The sequence below is a fragment of the Erinaceus europaeus genome, chromosome 3 (genome assembly GCF_950295315.1).
Source record: "Erinaceus europaeus chromosome 3, mEriEur2.1, whole genome shotgun sequence".
Taxonomy (NCBI): domain Eukaryota; kingdom Metazoa; phylum Chordata; class Mammalia; order Eulipotyphla; family Erinaceidae; genus Erinaceus; species Erinaceus europaeus.
The window spans coordinates 15434977-15450273 of NC_080164.1; the positions used below are offsets into that span (position 1 = coordinate 15434977).

Consider the following 15297-nt stretch of genomic DNA (forward strand, 5'->3'; position numbering starts at 1 on the left):
AAGGTGGAGCAAGGGGCCCTCGGGGGAGACTCCTGGCCTCAAAGCTAGTGGATTACAGGTTTAAATCTGGGTGAGCAGAGCCCACACCCTGCGGCACGGGGGTGGAGCTTGGTGCTTGCTGCTACCTGCCCCAGGAAGGACGCTCTTTGGCGGCTGGGATGGCCGGATCCCGGGGCTGGGCGGGCTAACTAGAGAAGGAGGCTTGGCTATTAGGGGCCCAAGGGAGGGCGCAGAGCGTTCACTGCATTTGTCTGCAGGTTCAGCTGCTCAAGCCTCGAGGGGGGAAAGGCACACGTGAACTTCCAGCGCCTCTGCAGACCCTGAGGGCCCTGGGTTCGAGGAGCTCTCAGCTGTGGGTCTGAGCCCTGGGACAGAAGCCGGCAGGTGGGGCGGGTGACTCGACAAGGGGACGCCGCGGGGCTCGAGACACTGCGGGGCAGCCCGAGGAAAAGGCGCGCTTGCGGGCCTGGGTTTGTCCCTGGGAACCCAGGAGGGGCGGGGCCACGCAGCTCATTAGCATAGACCGCGCCCCCTCCCACGCGCAGGCCGGCGGCCCGGGCCCCGCGGCGCTTCCCTCGGCTGCTGGCTGGCGGCTGCTCCCGGCTCAGCTCGGCTCCGGCTGCGCCCCGGCTCGCGCCCCGCCCCTGCCGCCAGCTCGCGCCGCCATCGCCCTGCAAGAGAGGCGGGCGCCGGGGGCTGCTCGCAGGCGCCGCGGCCTCGCGGGAGGCGCTCGCCGGCGGAGATGTACGGTAAGCCGGGCTCGCCAACTTGCGGGGCGCGGACCTTTGTTCCCGGCCGGACCAGCCGGGAGCCCGCGCGCGTGTGCGGAGCACAAAGATGCGGGAGCCGGGGGGCGAGTGCGATCGGGGCGGCGAGGGAGCTGGGGTCCCCGAGTCTCTGCGGAGCCGAGCGCCCCGGGAGAGGTGGTGACGCTGGTGGCGCTGGTGGCGCGGCTGCATTTGCATTTGTGGGATTGACAGGCGCGACTATTCTGCGGGGATCCGGTGCCAGGTTGCGGGGAGACCCCAATCCCGGCCCGACGGGGGGCTTCGGGGCTGGATGCCTCTGCTTGTCCCGCCGCCCCCGGGCCCCAGAGGTCCTGACTTCCAGCTTTGCTCAAGGCAGCCACCGCCGGCGCCCCCTGACCTGCCTGCGCCCTCCCCCCATGCGGGGCTACCCCCCTCAGCTGAGGTGCAACAGCTAGCTGCACCCCCAGGATGCCCGCCGTGCTGCGCACCTCGGTCTGAGCCCTCAGCCTCGGAGGCAGCCTGGGGGAAGAGGCGGGGCGCGTGGGGTCCCCTCTGCAGCGCCGGGCGGCCGGAGACCCTGACCAGCTCCGGAGCCAGCTGCATTCCACAGCCCCTGAGCTGCCCCGTGTGTGTGCACTGGGTGGTGGGGGTGGGGGTCCCCTCATGGACACAAGTCCCCCTCCAGCACCCCGGTTCTGGCCTGGCCTCTACCCCGGGACCAGCAAAGGTGGGGATGCTGCCCGTCGCCCAACCTCGCCGCCAGGTAGGGCGCGGGAGGCCGCACCCGAGGCCGGATGGACAGCGCCTTCCCTCGCGGCTCTGGGCTGCTGGGCTGTCAGGCCGCCTCCCACCGTGCAGACTGTGAGTCACAAAGTTTCTTGCAGGCAGAGGAAGCGAGAGTTGGGTGGAAGGACTGAGCCACGCAGCCGGTTAGCCCGCCCCCTGCCCTGGCCGGCTGGGGGCACCAGAACACGACCCCCCTCCCAACAGCCTTGGCTCTCCTGGTGGACCGCAAGGCTGGGCTGTTTGGTGGTAGAGCTTGTGGCCAAGAGGGGGTCGGGGTTTGGGGTGGGGGGGGAGGTAGGCAGGTAGCTGTATATATATATATATGTGTGTGTGTGTGTGTGTGTGTGTGTGTGTATTTCTTTACTGGGGAATTAATGTTTTACATTCAACAGTAAAGCGGCTGTGTTTTATAAGCTGGGAGGCTCCTAGGAGAGAGCTATTGTCCTCTCTTTTCTGCAGAGTGGCCTAAAGCTGCAGAGCACTTGACAGAAGCATGTGACTGCAGGGCACCTGCAGTTAGGGACCCAGCAGAGGGGGGTGGAGGGAGGACTAGGAGCCACAGTCTTCTGGGCATTTAGTGCAAGAGCTTTACTGGCTGACCGGGAATACCTGAGCCTTGGGGTTCCTGTCTCCCTCTGCCGTATGAAGTAGGTCCAGCAGACTCGGGGTTATGCAGAGGTGGGCTGAGAAGCCTGTGGATGAGGCTGCTGTTCTTGCCTGCCCTGCAGACTTTCATTTCTCCCTTGTGTTACATGCAGGAGCCCTCCAGATGCAAAAAAAAAAAAAAAAAAAAGTGGCAGCTGCCCATGGTCACTCAAAGAAGGATGACATTGCAGGAATTCTAGAGCACTGAGGGCAGCAAAGGGAAGCCCCCCCCCACACACACACACACTGGTGGGGAGGTCACTCCTGAGCCTGGCTCCATGCAAAGATGACAGCTCCCCCTCCCAATAGCCCTTTCCTTCAGCTCTCTCCTTCCTGTGTCTTACAGAAGGGGATGGGGGAGGCAGAAAATCAAGATCAAGATCAACTCCAGTTCCTGGGCTGGGAGACAGCTTAATGGTCAGGCAAGAAGGCCCTCATGCCTGAGGCTCTGAGATCCCAGGTTCAATCTCTGTACCACTATAAACCAGAGCTGAGCAGTGTGCTGGTAAAACACACAACAAAAATGTATGTTCCAGAGCAGGGGTGTGGGGTGGGATTGAGGAGACAGCATAATAGTCATGCAAAAAGACTCTCATACCTGAGGCTTCTACCCAGGTTCAATCCCTAGCACCACCATAAGCCAGAGCTGAGCAGTACTCTGATAAAAATAGCCTTATGTGGGGGCCAGGTGGTAGCACAGCGGGTTAAGCACACATGGCATGAAGCTCAAGGACCAGCATAAGGATCCCGGTTTGAGCCCCCGGCTTCCCACCTGCAAGGAGGTCGCTTCGCCGGCAGTAAAGCAGGTCTGCAGGTGTCTATCTTTCTCTTCCCCTCTCTGTCTTCCCCTTCCTCTTTGATTTCTCTCTGTCCTGTCCAACAACGACAGCAGTAACAACAACAACAACATGATAAACAAGGGTAACAAAAGGAAAAAAATAGCCTCCAGGAGCAGTGGATTCATAGTATAAGCACTGATCCCCAGCAATAACTCTGGAGGCAAAAAAAAAAAAAAGTCTTATGTTTCATACTCTTTTTAAACAGGTATTTTATTGATTATATATCATGAGACAAAGAGAGGGAGAGGAAGAAGTCAGAGCATATTCTGACACATGGGATACTGGGGATTGAACTGGGAACCTCAGTCTTGGTTGAGTTGTCTAGTGTGTGTGTGTGGGGGGGCGGGTGTGGTTAGTGTTGGTAAGGGTGCATGTTGGCCTGGGTTTTAGTAGTTTCTGGACTTTGGTGAAAACAGAATTTACATCATACCTGTAGCCATCCTCTCCTCAGAAGTCAACAGCAAGACGAGGGGAGGCTGGGAAGGCAGAGAACCTTGTCACTTATTTTCCAAGTGAGGTAGCTCAGTTAGATGGAGCAGGGCAAAATGTAGACTGCTCAGTGCACCCTCTCCCCTGGTGCCTCAGAGCATTCAGTGAAGGTGTCCCCAACTCACCCCCATGCCGACTCAGCCCATCATGAATTTCTGGACGTGTTGTCTCCATATCTTACCTCTGCTCCACAGCCAGTCCTTCAGTCCCTCTCCTCTCACATTCCTCCTCCTGTCTGCAGGAGAATTATCTTAGAGGATGCAGTGTTATCAAGGACAGAAAGAATTCTTTTTTTTCCTTCTTGGCATGGTATTGGGGATAGAACTCAGGACCTTATGCATTCAAGGCATGCACTCTCCTGCTGAACCCTCTCCCCAACCCCCAGGAAAAACCTGAGACCTGGGGTCAGCCTATTTCAAGCCAAGAACCAGTTGACAACTGTGTGACCTTAGCCAATGGGGCTGCCTCACAGGTTATACGTCTGCCAGAAATAGAGACACAGCTACTCGCTCCAGGGCCGTGGGAGCCAGCAAGTGGGGTGCTGGAGGGGCCAGGCCCTGCAAAAGCTCTACTCTGCCAGGTGGGATTGCTCCCCGCTGGTCCTCTGGACCTGGCCCCTTCTCTCCTTCTCTGCCAGTTTTCGAGTGGGCCTGCTGACATAACGCAGCCCCTCAGGCACTGAACTACCCTCCTGCCCTTTCACCAAATGCCCAGCTGTCTTCCCACCTGGTCCCCCAGCTGGCCCCTAGACCCCAGTTCCCTTTAGATAGTGGCTTACCAGAAGGATGCAGGTGACATTCCAAGGTCTTGTTTGTAGCTGGGGACAAATTGACATGGACCCAGGAGAAGAGGTGTGCTATGCACTGGGGAGGGGAGAGGGGGCAGGCTCCCCACAGGCTCCCCACAGGCTTTCCTTTGTGTCGGCGGTGTCATCGCAGCATCCTGGGAGGGAGTCAGCACTCAGATGACTGCAGCCTGCCCGCCATCTCTGGGTGCTGTGGGGCCCTCTGTGTGTGGCTTTGTGACCATGAATACTCACTGTAGGGGAACACGATTGTGTGGTGAGGTGCAAAGGCTCAAAGATCTTGCTGTACACACACACATGCACGCACACACACACATGCACACACACACGTCTGGCAGCCCTTTGGGGTGCTGTGGGGCTTGCTAATGTGGGAGCTGCATGATTTGCACCTCATCCCTTCCCCTAATTCCTTTATTACCCCTGGGAGGGGGCATGCTGAGTAGAGCCTGTGTTTTTTCTGTCTCTCTGTCTGCTCACACTTCAGTGCATTAAAACAAGTGCTGTCTTTATTCTGGCTCATAAATCAAATCAAAGTTCATGGCACTTTGTAGGCAACCTGCAAATGGGAGTTGGGGAAAAGCAAGTGGCCACAGTCCTGCCCACAAAAGCCACCTCCTATCCATCACACATACACACACACACACACACAGACACACACACACACACAGACACACACACACAGACACACACACAGTCACACACACAGACACACACACACACAGACACACACACACAGACACACACACACACACACATACACACACACAGACACACACACATACACACACAGACACACACACACATACACACACACAGACACACACACACATACACACACATACACACACACAGACACACACACAGACACACACACACAGACACACACACAGACACACACACACATACACACACACACAGACACACACACACATACACACACACACAGACACACACAGACACACACACACAGACACACACACACACAGACACACACACACACACACACACACACACACACAGACACACACACACACGTACTGAGTCCACATTCCTTTGCTCTTCTTGTGGCTTGATCCTGGCAGGGTGACTCCAGGACCAAGAGTTTGGGTCTAAACCTTGTTTCTGTCCCTTAGACCTGAGCCTTCCTGAGTCTGATGTGACAAACATGACTGTGCCTGATGCCCCACATCCTTCAGCTCTTTCCTTCATGCTTTATTTACTTATTTATTTATTTGCCACCAGGGTTATTGCTGGGGCTTGGTCTTTGTATGATGACACTATCATTCTCAGTGACCTTTCTTCTTTATTTCCTGACAGAGACAGAGAAAAGTATAGAGGAGGGAGAGGAGAGACACCTGCAGCACTGTTCTTACCAATCATGCAACTTCTCCCCTGCAGGTGGAGAGGGACTTGAACCCAGAATCTCACACATAGTACCAAGTCCACTCTTCCACGTGTACCAGCCCCATTCCATATTCCTTATTTTTAAAATATTATTTACTATTGAATAGAGACAGAAAAATGGAGAGGGTAGGGGGAGATAGGGAGAGAGACACCTGCAGCTCTGCTTCACCACTTGTGCAACTTCCCCCCTGCGGGTGGGGACCAGGGGCTTGAACCTGGGTCCTGTGATGTGTGCACTTAACCAGGTGTGCCACCGCCTGGCCCCTCCATTCCATATTCTTAAATCTTTCGTTTATTTATTTATTATTGGATAGAGACAGAGAAAGATTGAGAAGGAAGGGGGAGATAGAGAGGGAAAGAGACAGAGAGACACCTGCAGCCCTGCTTCACTGCTTATAAAGCTTTCCCCCTGCAGGTGGAGACCTGAGGTTTGAACCCAGGTCCTTGTGCACTGTAATGTGTGCACTTAACCAAGTGCGCCACCACCTGGCCTCTATTCTTAATAACTGTGCTTGCAATATTGCTCCATGTAGGAAAAAAAAAAATTCTCCCCCACTGGGGTTATTGCTGGGCCTCTGTGCCTACCTTTCTCCACCACTCCTGTGACTGTAGTTTTTTGTAATATAAGAGAGATAGGAGGAAAGACACCATAGAGCTGCTCCATTGCTGTGAAGCTTGTCCCTGCAGATGCTCCCATGAGGTGCTGGGGCTTAAACCTCAGTCCTTGTGCAGAGTGATGTGTGAACTCTACCTGGTGAATCGCTTTCTATCCCCTGGTTTTTTTTTTTTTTTTTTTTTTTTTTTTTTGGCTAAGTAGTCATCCAGCCTTTGCAGAAAATCTGGAAAATCCAGGAAACTGTACACAAATGTAACTGCTTTTACAGTTTGGTTATCTTTCCTTCTGTGCATTTATTATTGCAGTTTGAATTATTCATGTTTCATAATTTTCTATTTTTTTTCCTACATAACATTAGAATATAAATCTTCCCCCCTAAGTCAGTAAAAACTCACTGGTTGCTATTTTCATGTATTGGGCTGTCGGAAAAGTCATGATGTATTTTTTCTATGATTTTTCAGTGCAAAAATGCATCAAGAATTTTCCGACAACCAATATTGATTTCTTTGCCTTCAGGGAGTCACTGGGGCTTCATACCAGTGTGGTCCCACCACTTCTGGTGGCCTATTTGGTTTTTTTGTCCTTTAACATTGAGGGTGAAGGACAGAGAGGGAAAGATCACTTCATTGCTTCACTATTTATGAAGCTTCCTCTTTGCACGGTGCTCCCAAGTGGTGGGCAGGGTTTCGAACCTGGGTCCTTGTGCATGGTGAAGTGTATGTTCTACTTGGTGCTGTCCTTCCTGGCTATGCAGCTGTCCCCTAAATGGCTGTACGACTTGCTTATTGTATGTTTAGGCTGTACAAAAAGATTCAGTCTTACAAAGATTCAGTACTGACATGAATAGCACCTGGTGTCCAGTACTATCTGAATTTTGAAAAGTTTCCCTCATCTGTAACTCTCCAAATGGGTTCATCATAGCACACGTTTTAAATCTTGTTATTATTATTACTGATATTTATTTATTTATTCCCTTTTGTTGTCCTTGTTTTATTGTTCTAGTTATTATTGATGTTGTTGTTGTTGGCTAGGACAGAGAGAAATGGAGAGAGGAGGGGAAGACAGAGAGGAGCAGAGAAAGACAGACACCTGCAGTCCTGCTTCACCGCCTGTGAAGCGACTCCCCTGCAGGTGGGGAACCGGGGCTCGAACCGGGATCCTTATGCTGTCCCTTGGCGCTTTGTGCCACGTGCGCTTAACCCGCTGCGCTACAGCCTGACTCCTTATTATTATTAGTAGTAGTCAAATCACCTTCAGTTTGTGTCGATTCCATTCTCACTAGCTGTAAGGAAAGTACATTCCTGCACTGCTCAACAATATTATTATTGGAAAATGCCCCTAATCTGTGCTGATGTGTTGGGTTTTATTGAGGGAGGTGCTGAGACGCACACTGCTTTACTTTCTTCTCCCCCTCCCTTCTTTTCTTCCTATGTTTTTTCCTTTTCTTCCTTTCTTTTCCCAGAGCACTGCTCAGCTCTGGTTTATGGTAGTGCTGGGGATTGAACCTGGAACCTTTGGTACCTCAGGCATGAAAGGCTCTTTGCATAACCATTGTGCTGTCTCCCTAGCCCTGTTTCTTTCCTTCCTTCCTTCCTCTCTCCCTCCCTTCCTTTCTTCACTGCTTCAGACTGGCTTTCTCTTTCAGATAGAAAGACAGACTGAGGGGACCGGGCGATAGTGCAGTGGGTTAAGTACACATGGTGCAAAGCACAAGGACCAGCCTAAGGATCCAGGTTCAAGTCCCTGGCTCACCACCTATATCGGGGTTACTTCACAGGCAGTGAAGCAGGTCTGCAGGTGTCTCTCTTTCTCTCCCTCTCTGTCTTCTCCTCCACTCTCCATTTCTCTCTGTTCTATCCAATAACAACAAGGGCAACAAAAATGGAAAAAATGGCCTCCAGGAGCAGTGGATTCATAGTGCAGGCACTGAGCCCCAGCGATAACCCTAGAGGCAAAAAAAAAAAAAAAAAAAGAAGAAGAAAGAAAAAGACAGACACAGAGGGAGCGGGGGATAGACACCACAGTGTCCTCAGACCTGGGTCGCGCACTTGACAGTGAAGTTGCACTATCTTACCAGACCAAGGTGTATTCTTCATTACTAGTGAATTAAAAAGCTTTCTATTGTTACTATTATTATTGACTTAATTAATTAATTTATTGACTTAATTAAATTAATTAATTAAGCAGACAAGAGTACTGCTCCGCTCTGGCCTATGGTGGTGCCGGGGATTGAACCTGGGACCTCAGAGACTCAGATATGAAAGCCTTTTGCAGAACCATTATGCTGTCCCCTTTCTATGTATATTGACCACTTGTGCTTTCGAGAACTGTCCTATGTATTTCTTGAGGACATTGGTCACATGTCTTGGAGGGCAGAGACATAAACTACCAACTGCTCCTGGATTGTCAGCAGTGTGTGAGGCCACCGGGGCATCACGGGGGATACGGGACTTAGCAGAGTCCTTTCCATTGAGTTTCAGGGGGAAAACTGGCTTTTAAACAGGCAAGCAATGGAATGATATGGACTTGGGCTGTGCACAGTTGTGTCGTCTGTGAGCTGGACTGGAGGTATTTATTAAATGGACAGTGGATAAAGTCAAGTGGAAGAGACCCCAGCCAGGTGGGTCCACAGGGGCTCAGAGGAGAGCAGGCATGGGGGGTGCTGAGAAGACTTCGTGAAAGGAGAAGGGCCCCAGTGTGAGTCAGCACTCAAGGTGGGGAGGTGGGAGGAGAGGGCTGGGGCAGAGTTGAGAACTCTGTGACGGAGAAGGAAGCTGTCAGGAGCAGGGCTTTCACCTCTTCCCGGGAGCTGGAGGAGACTGTGAAGATTGCAACCTGTCAGAGGACTGACAGTTCAGTGGGTGTTTCAGGGAAGTAGAGCAGGGGCACTATGCAGAATGGGAGATGTGAAAATGAAGGGCAGTGGGGCGTGTGGGGAGGGGTTTGTTGAAGGCACAGCTGGTGGGCAAAGTTGGCTTTACAATTGCAGGTGAAGCAGGGCTGCAGGTGTCTGTCTTTCTCTCCCCCTCTCTGTCTTCCCCTCCTTTCTCCACTTCTCTCTGTTCTATCCAACAATGACAACATCAATAACAACAATAAAAAGGGTAATAAAAGGGAATAAATAAATATTTTTTAAAAACCAAAAACAATTGCAGATGTGGTGGCAGATATTTCCCCCTTTAAGAAAGGCAGGGGGTAGACTGGTGAGACAGCTGCCCTGGGTGGACTCTGCTTTGCCACATGCACAATCCAAGTTTGAGCCCCTGGCACACCCCATGGGAGTCCCATGGAACCAGAGGGCACTGTGGTCTTTCCCTCTCACCCTCCCGACCCCAGTCTTCCTGTCTGGAAAGGTCATCAACAGCAAAAGCAGAGGGAGGGATAAGGGTAGAGGGTAAGGTGAACTGGAACTTACAAATAGAAACCAACATTCCTATGGTTTGTAAAATGTGGGTTATAACACCTGGAAGCAGCCCAAGTGACTAATAACAGATGAGTGGCTGAGTAAGTTGCGGTCTATAGACACAGTGGAATACAGCTATTAAAAATGGTGACTTCACCTTCTTCACCCCATCTTGGATGAAGCTTGAAGGAATCATGTAAAGTGAAATAAGCAGGAAAGAGAAGGATGAATATGGGATGATATTATATATTATATCCATGGACAGAAGTTGAGAAATAAGAACAGACGGGGAAACACAAAGCAGAACTTAGACTGGAGTTGCTGAATTGCACCAAAGTAAAGGACTCTGGGGTGGGGGGGGGGGTGTTCAGGTCCTGGAACATGATGGCGGAGGAGGACTTGGGGGGAGTTAGATTGTGGTGTGGAAAACTGAGAAATGTTGTACATGTGCGAACTATTTTACTTTATTGTTGACTGTAAACTATTAGTCCCTTCCAATAAAGAAAAAACATGTGGGTTATATGAGCATATTTAGAAAATCAGTTGTTTTGAAATAGGTGCTAAATTACCTAGAGCTCTAAATTTATGATAGTTTAACTTACTCTAGAGGAACTTGGAGTTTGTATTTTATACATGCAAATGCACGCATGTGCACACACACACACACACACACACACACACACACACACACCTGCATTGCAATAAAGAGGTCCAAGCAAAAAAGTGGCTAAAGATAGCATGATAATTATGCAAACAACTTTAATGCTTGAGGCTCTGAGGTCAAGGTTCAATCTCTAGCACCACCAGAGCTAAGCAGTGCTCAGGAAAGAAGGAAGGAAGGAAGGAAGGAAGGAAGGAAGGAAGGAAGGAAGGAAGGAAGGAAGGAAGGAAGGAAAGAAGGAGGAAGACAGACAAAAAGAGAGAAGTCTAAGAGCAAACAAACAAAAAAAGAAAGTTATGAATAAAGCTATTTCAGGGGGATAATACATGCCAGCAAGTCCTATTACAAACTTCTTATAGGGAAGTTTATTTTAAGCTTCCTGTAGGCTAAAGAAGAAGGGAGAAATCTCTAAGACTTATGGCATCTGTAAAAATGTTTGTGTGCAGCTGCCTTGGACAGAATCTTTAACGTTCTCTGCTCAGACCAGGGAGAGCTTCCTCCTCGAGTCCCTCCTGAGATTTGCTATTTCCTAATGGTGAAATTACATTTGAGTTTGTTGTTGTTTTTTTTTTTTTATTTTTTAAATATTTATTTATTTTCCCTTTTGTTGCCCTTGTTTTTTTATTGTTGTTGTTATTGATGTCGTCGTTGTTAGGACAGAGAGAAATGGAGAGAGGAGGGGAAGACAGAGAGGGGAAGAGAAAGAAAGACACCTGCAGACCTGCTTCACCGCCTATGAAGCGATTCCACTGCAGGTGGGGAGCCAGGGGCTCGAACTGGGATCCTTACATGCTGGTCCTTGAGCTTCGCGCCACCTGCGCTTAACCTGCTGTGCTACCTACCGCCCGACTCCTGAGTTTTTTCTTTTGAGGGTTTGGATCCCTTAGTCTGTTCTCTGCCAGTTTGCAATCTCAAGACTGTCCTCATGAAGGTCGGGGCCTGGTAGCTCACCTGCTCTGCTCTGCTGCCTTGGTTGGGGGTGTTCTCAGGTCAGGCCCCACAGCTCCTCCTGCTGCCTCTGAGGGGAAGTTTATTTCCTCTTCATAAGTGGGTGTGAGTCTGCTGAGGGCTCCTGTCCTGGGAAGGCTGTCCTGCCTGCGTGATCTGGGGGCCCTCTGGTCTTATGAGCCTCCTCATCCCTGCATTTGTCTCCATTGTGAGCCTCCTCATCCCTGCATTTGTCTCCGTGGGATCTTTCTTCTCTGTGCTACGCACTGGAGCAGGAAACCTGCTTCTCTTCCTCGTGGTTTTTGTTCTTTTAAAGCAAAGCCTTCATTTATATACATATAATTTATTTACTCAGAGAAAGGATAGAGACAGGTGGGGGGTTAAAGAAGGGAGGGAGAAACCTCAAAGCACTGCTTTCCCTCCCATGGAGCTGCCCCCAGTGCTGTCTGTCCATGGTGCTCCCACGTGGTGCCAGGGCTTGAACCCAGGGCCTTGTGCATGAGAGCTGTCAAAAAACGGTTCCTACCCTATAGCCATGCCTTAGGCCTTGTGCATGGTAAGGCCAACACTCTACCAGATGAACTACCCCCCACAATCTTTTTAAAAGATGTGTTTATTTATGATAGAAGCAGAACATCATCTGGCAGACGTGATGTCGGGGATCGAACTCTGGACTGCCACCTCCCAGGCTTCCCCCACAGCTTTTTAAAGGCACAGCCTGGCGCTGGGGGACAACATAATGATTCTCCAAAAGACTTTCATGTCTGAGACTCTGAGGTCACGGGTTCAATCCCCAGCATCACCGTAAGCAGAAAGGCTCCGTAAGCAGAAAGGCTCCGGAGTCAGGTATCCTTTTTCATTTGCCTCTTTGTAACTCTTGAGTCTGCATGTTTGGGCCTTTGGCGTGTTGGGAACAGCAATGCGATGCTCTTCTCTTGGCTCCCGTTCTGTGGCCAATATGTGCTCAGTAGTTTTCTAAGCACTTGTACAGCATCAGGTGACTTAATCTTCCTCAGAGCTTATGAGTTAAAGATGATTGTCCTCATTTTAGAAATGAGAAAACCATGGTGCCCAAGGGTAGTTGGGCACTTGTTTTAGAGACAGACAGACAGACAGACAGACAGAGAGCATAGTTAGGCTTTCACGACTAGCACAGATTCCGCACAAGCCCGGTGGGCAGAGACCTTGAAGAGGTCCACATGCTTGTTCGCTGGGGAGTGGGGACCACTGCCCCACACTCTGCAGGGGCTCCACAGCTGCAGTGAGATGATGAGACAATGTCCATCTGCCTGCACTCACCTTACAAAGTCCTGGGCCCAGAAGGGATGTCTGGCAGTAAGAAAGAAAATCAGGGAATGGCAGCGATCCTGCTCTTGAGGGATTATGATCTGCAGTACAGTTGCTGACACCTGAGTACAATTTCTCACCTCCTGGTGACAGGCTTCTCCAGACCACACTCACCCCCAACGTAAGGCCTTTCCCTCATGCACCAGGATCCCAAGGCCCTCTTCACCCCTTCCCTCGCCCTCCTTCCCAGAGTCCTTTGCTTCTGTGTAGAAACCCACAGCCTTGAGTTTCCCCTTTCTGTCCTTGTCACTGAAGTTTCAGCTGTAAACGAAAGGCCTCTTAGGGAGGACTCAGCTGTAATGAAGCGATATTCCCCGGCCCCTCAGTGCCTCCTTCCCCCTGTGATGCGGGAGCACCCCCTGCCCCACCCCCGACTTCCAGAGCACAAGTTCAGGTGGGTGCTGGGAAGATCCCAGCTCTGCAGCCTGCCCCCACGCTGACTCTGAGCTCCCATGCAGCTCGCACTTGGCTGTTATTTTTGTCATTTGCCCGTCACGCCGAGTGCCATTTATTTCTCTGCACAGTAACTCTGTGAGCCTCTTGAGGACAGGATCTCTAACTTAATCCTCCATGTCTCTCCTGCATCTAACAGCGCTCTTAGTTAAGAGTAAGAGCTCAGGTATCTGCACTGGACTGTACAATGTGCCTGGCATTTTTGCACGTGTCATTCTTGCATCTGTGTCCTGTCACCCAGCAGTCCATGTTTCCAGTGATTATGGGCTGGGGAACCTCCGGAGAGTTACAGAGTCTCTTGTAGTGGTGGGAACAATAGTACTTCATCCTCATGTTCGAGTCTCCACACTGATCGACATTCCAAATGTAAAGGATATGTTGGGGCCGTGTGGCGGTGCACCTGATTGAGTGCACATATTATAATGCACAAGGACCCATGATCAAGCCCCCGGTCCCTACCTGCAACGGGAAAGCTTTGCAGGTAGTGACACAGTGTTGTAAAGATTAAAAAAAAAAAAGGATATATCAGACCCAGGCCACTGGCCTTCCTTCCAGACACTGGCCCTCTACCAGAACATGAAGGCAGCCAGTCACTGCCATGTATTTCCTTCCTTGTGTGTGTGTGGCTCAATGAATGTAACGGCCGTTCCTTCCAAAAGGGAAGGCCATTTGTCCAGTGGCATGACTATGAATGAATATTTGATTTCCACTCATTTTCTTTACACATTAATTTTTCACAAAACAAAGAGGAGGGAGCTAGAAAATAGACACCTGGTAGACTATGTGCCTTACAGAGCACAAGGCCTTGGGTTTGAGGCTGAGTATCTCCATTCAGGTGTCATGGATGGTATTAGTGGGAGGCCCTCGGTCAGTGCAGTGGTCAGGTAAATCTCTCCTCTATCTGAATCTGTCTCTCCCTCCTTGAAAAAAAATTACTTATTTGTGTTTACCAGATAGAGAGAAATTGAGAGGGAGGGGGGAAATAGAGAGGGAGAGAGAAAGAGAGACACCTGTAGCATTGCTTCACCATACACAAAGCTTCCCCCTTGCAGGTGGGGACTAGGGACTTGAACCTGGGTCCTTGCACATGATAATATGTGTGCTCAACTGGGAATGCCACCGCCCAGGCCCTTCTTCTTCTTTTTTTTTTTTATTTATTTATTCATTTATTCCCTTTTGTTGCCCTTGTTGTTTTATTGTAGTAATTACTGACATCGTTGTTGTTGGCTAGGACAGAGAGAAATGGAGATAGGAAGGGAGGACAGAGAGGGGGAGAGAAAGACAGACACCTGCAGACCTGCTTCACCGCCTGTGAAGTGACTCCCCTGCAGGTGGGGAGCCGGGGCTCAAACTTGGATCCTTACACTGGTCCTAGTGCTTTGAGCCACTTGCACTTAACCCGCTGCGCTACCGCCTGACTCCCATCTTCCTTCTTTTTATTCGTCCTGTCTCCTCTCCCTTTTCCAGTTGCGCGTGGAGCAGGTAGACCATACTTGCAGATGTGAGTTCAGCCTTTGACGTCAGGTTTGCCAGTGATGCTCTAGTTCTCGTTCTCTCCCTGCCTGCTTTCATATTAATAAATAAATCTTACAAATGTAATATTTGCGGGGGGGGGCTTCATTAGTGGTGCCTGTGTGAAGCCCTGGCTCACATTTAAAAAGTATTAATAGGGGGTGAGGCGGTAGTGCAGCGGGCTAAGCACATGTGGCACAAAGTGCAAGGACCATCGTGTGGATTCGGGTGCAACCGGGGTTGCTTCACGAGCAGTGAAGCAGGTCTGCAGTTGTCTGTCTTTCTCTCCTCATCTCTGTCTTCCCCTTCTCTCTCGATTTCTCCCTCACTTTCAATTTCTAACTGTCTGTATCAATAATAAAATAAAATTAAAAGGTTTCAAAAAAATTTAAAAAATATTGATATACAGGAAAGATCCTTTGAGACGAAGGCAACATGAAATTCCTGTGACTCTTTTTTTAAAATATATTTTATTTATTTATTTTTGGACAGAGACAGAGAAAAATTGAGAGGGAAGGGGAAGATATAGAGGGAGAGAGGCAGACACAGACACCTGCAGCCCTGCTTCAGCCCTGGTGGGGACCAGAAGCTTGTGAGCTGTGAATCTTAGAGCTGGAGTCGGTGGACCCTCACAAGAGGG

General features: G+C 50.4%; 1 protein-coding gene across 1 annotated transcript in view; it reads left to right on the forward strand.

Annotated features, from left to right (window-relative positions):
• The first annotated feature begins 271 nt into the window (after nucleotides 1–271).
• Nucleotides 272–15297, forward strand: part of EFR3B (EFR3 homolog B) — a 90533-nt gene continuing 75507 nt past the window's right edge. The window contains exon 1 of the mRNA XM_060186676.1: nucleotides 272–749. Within this exon, the coding sequence (XP_060042659.1) occupies nucleotides 743–749 (7 nt within the window). The 5' untranslated portion in view covers nucleotides 272–742. The remainder of the gene's footprint in view (nucleotides 750–15297) is intronic.